The sequence below is a fragment of the Oreochromis niloticus genome, linkage group LG3 (assembly GCF_001858045.2).
Source record: "Oreochromis niloticus isolate F11D_XX linkage group LG3, O_niloticus_UMD_NMBU, whole genome shotgun sequence".
NCBI lineage: Eukaryota > Metazoa > Chordata > Actinopteri > Cichliformes > Cichlidae > Oreochromis > Oreochromis niloticus.
This window is the reverse complement of record NC_031967.2, coordinates 83,890,523-83,900,089: the sequence shown is the minus strand read 5'-3', so window position 1 is coordinate 83,900,089 and position 9,567 is coordinate 83,890,523. Positions and strand designations below refer to the sequence as shown.

Sequence of the window (9,567 nt, the reverse complement as noted above, 5' to 3'; positions counted from 1 at the left end):
ATGTGACATCATAACTGAGCCTCCTGCTTAGTTCAGAGTCACTCGGGTAAAACAGCAATTTCAGTCACAGATCAGGGTGACTTATTAGACTCCTCACATATTGGTTTAATTATTTATTTATTTTGCATTTTTTAAATTAATTATAAGTGACAAGTTTGTGCCAGCTGGTGTTTTCTTTTTATAGTTAATGGACAAAGAAATTTGGAGGTGTGTCATAAATTATTTATCTGTATGTGAAACATGAGAGAAACTGTGTTTTTAAAAACATTTTCTCAGCAGACATAGTCTCCACTGTAGTGTGGAGAATATACTGCTGATCACATGTACAGATCCCACATTAGGGACTCCACACACAGTGTCCATAAAGCTTTAACTAAACCTCTGTCATGGCGGGGTAACAGTGGGATGGACCCACAAACAGACACTAGAGAGAGCAGCTGAAGTTTTAAACACAAAGCCAGCCTTTTATTGTGGCTGATAACACAAAGCGAACGGGAACAAAACTAAATTAAAGCCTAAACTGGAATGACTGACTATTAAACAGTGACATGAACACAACTCTGCACAGGTATGTGAGAAAACCTCTGAAGAACATGAACATGAATATAACCTGAGCATCGTGAAAGGCTTAATCCTGACATGACGTGGTAGGAGGAGAACAGACGAGCTGACACTGAACAAAACAGAGGACTTAAATAAAGAGGAAGTGGAAACACCTGCTGTCAGATTTGATGATGATGTTGATGATGCATGGGGGTGCAGTCACTGGTGTAGATGGTGTATGGGAGAGGACTCAGCACACACCCCTGTGGTAAAGTCAATCTTTATTGTCACATGCAAAGTTTACATGTTGCATGTTACATGTACAATTACTTGCAGTGAAACTGGACCCCTACCAACCACACATACACAGCACAAACATTCACATAGTGAAGACAGGTCAGAGAGGTGGAATGGTAGGAAAAACAAAGGAAATTACCCACATCAGGTACAAGAGGAAGAAAAACAGAACTCAAACTGAGCTCCTATGGGAGGCAGTTTATTGCTCTGAACACAGTGAACCTGCTGTTCTTGGAGGCTAAATGTGTGTTTGCTGTGCTCACAGGAGGCTGTGGGCAGTGTGCATGGTGGGGGTGTCTGCAGTTCTCTCGAAGTGGAAGTTCCTCTGCTAATGAGATGTCCATGTTATCTGTATTTGTCCCGTTGCCTTTGTAGTTGGTGATGTGTTTCAGGCCCTCCCATACCTTCCTGGAGTCGTTATCAGAGAGGAGATCTGATAACTTGTTTGAAATGTCCAGTTTTGCTGCTCTGACGCCTTTTTTAAGGTCTGCTCTTGCTCTGCTGTACATGTCCTGGTCCCCAGATTTGTATGTAGAGTTGCCTTTAACATGCCTGAACCTTACTTGTCATCCAGGGTTTACGGTTTGTCGCACTTTTCCGTGGTGACAGTGTCCATGCAGTGTTTGATGTAACCCAGCACTGCGGTTGTGTGAGTCTCTAGGTCGTCCTGTTCAGAGACACTCTGTGAGCGCAAAACAGTCGTGCAGCTGAGCCAGAGCTTCCTCAGAAAAGGTGTTAATGGTTCTGATGGTGGGCTTTGTCCTTTTCCTGAGTGTGTGTATGCTGGGACAATGATGAACTTTAGCTTGGTACATGATAACTACAGGCTGCGGCGCAGTAAAGTCAGCCCCGCCCTCACCAACCACACAGTGTGGCCACATGGAGTTCAGCCAGTGAAACACTTCATGTGTTAAACTTGTTAAAGGGGAAGTGATGAAGCTGAAGGCGTCTCGCTGCTGCTCAGACTGATGTTCAGTCGTCATCCAGACACGATGAAGACTCCGTGTGTCTCTCTGCTCCTCGGTGAGTCAAACTCAGAGCTGCTGCTCATTTATTCATCAGCATTAAACTGAATGGAACCTCTGCTACACACAGCCGGGAATGTGGGAAACTGTGATGCAGGACAGAGACACAGACACTAAATCCACACTGTGAAATCTAATTAGCTCCCAGAACTAAAAAAACTAATAAACTTGTTGCCTCAAAAAAACAGAGTAAAGCTTAAGATGACTATATTAGGACAACTTATTCATTAAGTGCACAGTTCTAAGAATAACTTGATGATTGTGTAACACTGATTGTTCACCCACTGACAAACATGTCAAGTTCTGCTACATTAAACAACTTGTAGTAACTTATATTAATATAACACTGAATGCAAATGTGATTCAAAGAGAATAATTAACAACACTTCTTGTAATGGTGTTTAAATCAGCCCAACTTTTATTTTGAAATGTAAAACAACAGCCAACATCCTGGACACTGTTCTGCTGAACAACAACAGTTATACTGTCATCATTGTTATAATCTTACAATGAAACAACGTCTCAGATTTAATTATTCTTATTATTAGTTTATTAAGTTTGTTTGTAGTTACATTACTTCTATAATCAAAATAAAATGTATTTATTGTTCAGTCTCCAGATCAAACAACACATTTGTTTTACATTCAAACACAGGAGCTGGTGTGTTGTAATATTTTAAGGATGCTTGTTTGCAGTCCAGGCATCACTGCCTGAATGACTGTCATAGATCGAGCTGATCCAAATGTAAGTGCAGCAGAAAGTCTTTAACTTCCCTTCAGTACAGTGGCAGTGGATGTGGGCTGGAGATGCAATGACCTTCGACCTGCAGGTCACTGACCAACCATCTGTGACAGAGGACTCATCTCTGCTGGTGTCCTGCAAGCAAACAATCATGTTTTAGAACAACAACTTATTTGCTTTCTTAAAACATGTTTTCCAGCATTTTGGTATTGAACAGACCTCAGTTTAGACTCAATCTCAGGCTCCACCCCCACCAGAGAGGTGACATTCACTGATAGCTCTGACCACCACCCGACACACAATAATGTCATGAAAGCATAATTTTAAAAATAGAATAATTTGGACACAAAACAAATTTCACTGTTCAAAAACTTGCAGACTTCACTATATACAGTGCAGACAGTGTGGACCCTCTAAACTAAGCCTGTGGGATATGAGCTTTGAATAAATGCAGACCAAACTGTTGTTGTTTGTTTACTTACACAGCATGTCTTGTAGGATTAACTGGAGTCATCAGCAACAGCACAGAGCAGTCACATCTCAGGTCTAACAACAGAAGACAGGAAACCAAAGCATAAAGGAAACAGCAAGTAAAACAGTTATGATCTAAAGTATGATTAAAGTTCAGATTAATATAAATGTGACAGTTACTAATATATTGTGGGAAGTAAACTGTAACCAAAATACTTCCCACTCAGCTGATGTCTTTCTGTCCAACAGCTCCTTTTCTAGACGTGTAAGAGTTTGATGTCATGTGAAAAGCTGCCACAAAGAATTAAAATAAATACAGAGGTTAAGAAGATGCAGTTCATATATTATAAAAGTGGGCTGAAAACAAGCCCCGCCCCTAACAGCTGGGCTCTTATCTGGTATCTGCTCACGTTTCTATTTCAAACAATCAACAGAAAACTTCACTGAGAGATTTTATATAATGTTTTTAAAGCTGTGGGTTAATTTTTAAGTAACATGAGCCCAGAGGCAGCAGCAACGCTAGGCTAACACTAGCTAGCTAGCAAGTTCATAAACCTGGTGCTAAACTGAGAGAAGGCACAAAAACAGTTTGAATAAGAGTAAACATTTACTCACTGAGTCAGTGTATCAGGTAAAGATCCACAGCAGTGACAACAATAATCTCTTGAGCTGAAGCTTCTCCAGGCTTGCTCAACATATTCCAGAAAAAATGGCGGCACCACAACGCCTGGTGATTAAACCATAAACTAGTTTCATTAAAAAACATCCCTTTGACTACATTCAGTGTGGCAGCCTGACTATACCACTGTTATGTATGTGATTGGTCTTTAGAACAAATGTCACCGTTTCACAGACAAGACTACAGCCTTCCTGGAGGAGATTTCCTTTAAGGGAAAATAGGAATATTAATGTAAATACGGGGAAAAGTACAAACTCCTCAGGAAATAGCATCTCTGTATTACTGCTGTCACTTTTCACTCACCTTTTAAACCATCTGTCTTGGGAGTGATGGGGGTAGGTACAATGCTGACTCTTCCATCCACCTTAAAGAGCTCAGCACAGGCCACAGAGAGCACCCTGTTCTGAATATGATGCTAATCCTACTAACTACATGTGACTTCCTGCTGACTTCCACTCGACTGGAAACCAGTGAGAAAACAACCAAATATGTCCAAAGAAAAAACTTGAATGCTGATCATAAACCCTGGAGAACTGCTGCTCAAGACCACTTCAACCTCCCTCCGTGATACTTTGACCTTGGCCTCTAGTCTCCTTCTCCATGGAGGCCACTGCTGCTTGTAGCATCTCACTGATCTCTCCTGCCGTGCTGTAGTTTAAAGTTTAAAGAGGTCGTGTCTTGAAGCTGAAGTCCAGAGGATCAAACATAAACACACAGATACAGATGTGTAGATGCAACATTGAAGTAAACACATATGTAAGACTGTTCATATGCATAATGCTCCATTTTAACATAGGGGAAGGGATAGCTCAGTAGGTAGAGTGGTGGCCCCATGATCGGAAGGTCGGGGGTTCGATTCCCCTGAACAGCTACCCTGAGGTACCCCTGAGCAAGGTACCGTCCCTACTGCTCCCCGGGCGCCCAAAGGCTGACCACTGCTTCACTGAGTGAATGGGTTAAATGCAGAGAGGAATTTCCCCACGGGGATCAATAAAGTACACTTTCTTCTTTAATACAATGTGATGCATGTTCAAAGGGAGATAAAGAGAAAGAACTTGAATTTCCCCTTTTCTGTTTCACACACTGACTGTGTCTCAGTGACACTGGTAACACATCTCAACCACAGTTTCCACTCTCCTGTGCTTTTGCACGTTTCTGCTCTGTGAGTAAACTGAGCTCCAGCTTGTGCTGCCAGGATTTTAACCCTGGCTGACTCAGAGCCTCACACACATGTGGAGGAGCTCACTGATGAGCTGGGAACCATATTTAGCTGTGATTATGTCGACTGTGGAGAAAACTGCTTTAGTGTGTGGAGCCAAACATGGTGACGATGCTCAGAGTCAAAGCTGAGAAACTCGTCTCAGTGGTGGAAGGTCACCTCTTACAAGCTTCAGGTCCACGTTAGTCACATCAGCTGACTGCAGGCTGGAAAATCTGATTTGGTTGTTGGTTTGGATCTGACAGGGTCTGGGTCCAGACTGTGGTCTGCCTGTTTGTGACCTCTGACCTTTAGTGACCTCTGACCTCCTGTTGCAGGTGTGTGTGTGCTGCTGCTGTCTGCACCGACTGTTTCTGCAGGTGAGTTGATGGAAGTGAAAACAATCAGTGAGACTCCAACAAGAACACAAATACATTTACTCTGTGTGTGTGTGTGTGTGTGTGTGTGTGTGTGTGTGTGTGTGTGTGTGTGTGTGTGTGTGTGTGTGTCCTCCAGTGTCTTTGTCTGTCGGTCCAAACCTTCAGCAGTTCTTCAGAGGATCTTCAGTGTATCTGAGTTGTGTTGATGATGGACAGACAGCTGATGGATGGACAGTGAAGAGGACCAGAGGAGGACTCACTGAGGACTGTGGAGCAGCTCCAGGCTTTGGGAGGCTTCTTGGTTCCTACTGTGTTGTGGATCTTTCTGCTCCCAATGAAACCTTCTGGTGTGAGGACTCCTCTGGACAGCAGAGTGACAGAGTCTCCTTCAGTGTGCAATCAGACACTACAGGTGAGATGTTCCAGCTGTGTCTCTGTCTCTGTGTCACTCTGCTCTCATTAACTCTGTTTGTCTCTGATGGTCAGATAAAGCTGTCATCCTGGAGATCCCTGCACTTCCTGTGAGGACAGGAAGTGATGTCATTCTGCGCTGCAGACAGAGGAATGGTGCCACAGTCAAAGCTTATTTCTTCATCAAAGGAAGTTCTGTTGGTCATAAACCAGAGCACATCATCACTAACATCACGCAGGCTGATGAAGGTCTCTACTCATGTTCTACTGATGAGGGTGGAAAGTCTCCTCAGAGCTCTCTGAGGGTCAGAGGTCAGAACACTGACATCACTTCCTGTTTAAAAGCTGATGTAACATTGTGACCTGATAATAAACTGACTGAACCATCTTCATCATCTCTCCTGCAGATCCTCTCAAAATCATCCATCCTCCTCCTCCTCACTGTCCTCCTCCTCCAAGCACCTCCACAAACTTTGCTCCTCCTGTAGAAACTGGTCTTACGTGTCCTCCCTGTTCTTCTCCTCCTCCTCCTCCTCCACCCTCTCTCCTGGTCCCAGTTGTAGCAGGTCTGGTCTCTGGGGTTCTCCTGGTTCTGGTTCTGGGTGGAGTTCGGTTCCTCTGCAGTAAACTAAAAGGTGAGAAACCTGCACAGAAGTAAAAGTCTTGTTCCTTTATCCCTTAAAGCTGACGAGAGCAGCCGCGCTCCCATCAACTCTTTTAAAAGCTGCTGCAGGATGAGTTGGAACAATAATGTTTGTGCGTTTGAACACAGAGGAGTTGTGTTTACACATCACACACTCAGCTGGTCCCAGGTTTCCTTCCACTCATGTGTCTGCAGGAACAACAAGTTCACAGCACTTCCTACTGTCTAACAAACACCATCACGCTGTCAGCAGGAACCATCACATGAGTTTGATGTGCACCATTACTCCTCCTGTGCTGATGTTTCTCTGTGTGATGTAGGAGGTGGGGGAGCAGACCTGTGGAGCTGTGGAGGTGACGGCTGTCTGAGACGGAGCGTCTGCCTCTGCTGTGAGTCTCCTTCATGTTTCTCCACATGTATTATCTGTGTTTCCACCACTGGAGGGCGCTGTGGGTTATTGATGTGTGGGAACAGTAACCAATCACTGCAGTCTGAATGCTTCTCTTTGGTCATGTGACCATTTGATCTCTGATCAGTGTGTTCTTCAGTTTCAGGCCTGTTTCTGCTGACTGCTGCAGGTGAGCTGATGTTCCTACACCTGTCTGTCCTCATCATGACCTCTGACCTTTGGTGACCTTTAGTGACCTCTGTCCTGTTGCAGGTGTGTGTGTGCTGCTGCTGTCTGCTCTGGCTGTTCCTGCAGGTGAGTAGAGGATGAAGAACAAACACTAATAAATGAAGGAGGAGGGAGAAAAGTCCTCTGGAGGAAGAGCCACAGACAGAGTCCTCCTTCATTACTGCTGCACTTAAAAATATTGTTACCACACTCTGCTCCTTAATCAGGAGGCTTTCTTTTTCTTTCTACCGTCTTGTCAGCTGTCAGCACTGCACAGTGTTTACCACCTTGGGCCATTACTGTTTTCATTGTATCTCCTGTCACTGGGTGCGATCTTTCGTAAACACAAAGTTTCATTTCATTTATATGCTGATGATTGCCAGCTTTATTTTCCTTTCAGTCATTCTGATAGCTCCCCAATTAGACTCTTGCTTGATTGCCTTAGTGATGTTAAGTCATGGATGGCTCAAAACCTTTTAAATTTTAATGAACGTAAAACGGAAGCAATTCTGTTCGACCTGAATCGTTCCTCTGATATCCCTGATGTTGACCTTGCTACTCTGACTCCTCACCTGAAGAGCTCGATTACCAATCTTGGGTTAAAAATCGACTCTGCACTTACCTTTGATGGACACGTGAATGGGGTGATGAAATCGTCATTCTATCAACTCAGGCGTCTGTCGAAGGTTAAACCTTTTCTTTCAAGGCGTGACTTGGAGACTGTTATCCACGCTTTTATAACCTCACGCCTGGATTATTGTAACTCCCTTCTAATAGGGGTTGGACCGGGCACTCTGACACGCCTGCAACTAGTACAGTAGCTGCGGCACGGTTTTTATCTGGTAGAAGGAAATTTGAGCACATTACTCCGGTCCTGGCCTCCCTGCACTGGCTTCCAATTGAATTTAGGATTCATTTTAAAGTTCTTTTATTGGTTTTTAAATCTTTAAATGGTCTGGCACCTGCATATATGTCTGATTTGCTGAAGCCCTTTGTCCCCACTCATTCGCTCCGGTCAGCTGAGCAGCTGTTGCTCTCAGTCCCCAAATCACGGCTGAAACTGAGAGGAGACTGAGCGTTCTCTATCCTGGCTCCTAAGCTTTGGAATAATCTTCCTCTTCACTTTATGCAGTCGACATCAGTGCTGGTTTTTAAATCCAGATTGAAAACACATTTTTATTCGCTTGTTTTTGACTCAGTGGTTGACTGACTTGTATTTTATTGTTTTCGCTATGTTTATTATTTTATCGTATTTATTATTCTTATGGTATCTATTATATTTCTATTGTTCAGCACTTTGGTCAGCTTTGTGTGTTTTTAAAGTGCTATATAAAGAAACGATGATGATGATGATGATTGAATGCACAGAGCTGGACTGAGATTGGGGACCCCTGTGATAAGGTCTCACACGCCACAGCCGCTCTATCACGTGATGCATACTGCTCCGACGTGCTAAGGTTATGAGCTGAGTTACGCCATGTCGTGAGTTTTCTGAGGTGCTTTTGTGATATTTCATGGATCGGATCACATTTTTTATTTCTCTCCGATATCCGATCCAGTAATTTAGGTCAGTATCAGACCGATGCTGATACGTAATATCGGATCGGTCCATCTCTAGAACATACCGGACAGAAATCACCCAGCTGGGGCTAAAATCAACCTCCTTGCTGTGAGGGGACAGTGCTGACCACTGCACCACTGTGCTCTCTTCAGCTGATCAATACACACTGATATCTGCAGCAGTCACAGTAGTATCTACTGCACTCAGGTTCCTCTCCTGCTGAGACCTGATCCATGATGGGAGTTTCTTTTTTCTCTGATCTAAAACTCTGATGGTCCACAGTAACAGTGGAACCCCCACATCCACAAGTTTGGATCATCTGACTTGGAAACTTAGGGTCAAAGGTCAGAGCTGCACATAGATAACAGGTTATTACTGTGTAAGCATGAAATAATTCATGTGTGATTACAGTGTCTGTTAAACACAAACTACTCTGCAGCAACAATGACGTACAATTCAAAGTGTGTGACAAATTGTGTCCAGCTGTGTGTGCACTGAAACAAAAGCATGTTTAGAAGCAGAAGATTTTATACTCCTGACTCCTCCTCTCTGCTTCCTTCAGCTCCTCCTCCCTCTGAGCTCAGACTCTTCTGCCATCTAGTGGTCTTCTGTCCGTACTGCATCTCCACCGGTCTGCTGCTGTCCATCTGCTGGAGCAGGAAAAACAAACCAGCCGTCTCCATGGAGATGACCCAGCGTGATGGAGGAGGTCAGGGATTGGACAGAGAGTATGATGATGTCACCACTGAGCATGCCTTCTGAGCTGCGGAGCCTGTTAGTGTTTAAGCTGCAGATGATGATTTTAACTGCTGGTAAAGACTTCACTGGTCTTTAACTTCTTCTTCAAACTCTTCCACTGGACTGCTCCACATCAGCTCACAGTTGTTCACATTTGTTGTAACCTGACTTCTCCTCCCACTGTCCCACAGCCAGGAATGTTTATGATGGAGCAGCTGCTGCAGCCACATTTATGGAGGGTCGGGAGTGCCAACATGAATTAAA

At 43.9% G+C, this 9,567-nt stretch overlaps 1 protein-coding gene across 4 annotated transcripts; it reads left to right on the top strand.

Moving 5' to 3' along the window:
- Window positions 1-657: 657 nt before the first annotated feature.
- Window positions 658-9,464, top strand: LOC109199619 (uncharacterized). 4 transcript variants are annotated; one of them, XM_025905874.1, is made up of 11 exons: window positions 658-811; window positions 1,106-1,155; window positions 1,766-1,863; window positions 5,293-5,334; window positions 5,471-5,746; window positions 5,827-6,057; window positions 6,153-6,380; window positions 6,709-6,777; window positions 6,937-6,966; window positions 7,050-7,091; window positions 9,128-9,464. In XM_025905874.1, the coding sequence occupies exons 1-11, from the start codon at window positions 782-784 to the stop codon at window positions 9,325-9,327; spliced, it is 1,296 nt and encodes a 431-aa protein (XP_025761659.1). In that variant the 5' UTR covers window positions 658-781; the 3' UTR covers window positions 9,328-9,464. The 4 variants fall into 4 exon arrangements, with proteins under 4 accessions (XP_025761659.1, XP_019210495.1, XP_025761660.1 ...); XM_019354950.2 differs by having other exon boundaries at window positions 661-811; window positions 5,821-6,057; window positions 9,128-9,461; XM_025905875.1 differs by lacking the exon at window positions 9,128-9,464 and adding an exon at window positions 8,830-9,073 and having other exon boundaries at window positions 663-811; window positions 5,821-6,057.
- Window positions 9,465-9,567: the final 103 nt, after the last annotated feature.

What these genes read in the sequence shown, in the direction of transcription:
- LOC109199619 (XM_019354950.2), top strand. Translation starts at nt 782, where the DNA reads ATGGGAGAGGACTCAGCACACACCCCTGTG. An exon ending in GTCTGCAGTTCTCTCGAAGT is followed by an intron (nt 1,156 to 1,765) that starts GGAAGTTCCTCT and finishes AACTTGTTAAAG; the next exon opens with GGGAAGTGATGAAGCTGAAG. An exon ending in CCTCTGCAGTAAACTAAAAG is followed by an intron (nt 6,381 to 6,708) that starts GTGAGAAACCTG and finishes TGTGTGATGTAG; the next exon opens with GAGGTGGGGGAGCAGACCTG.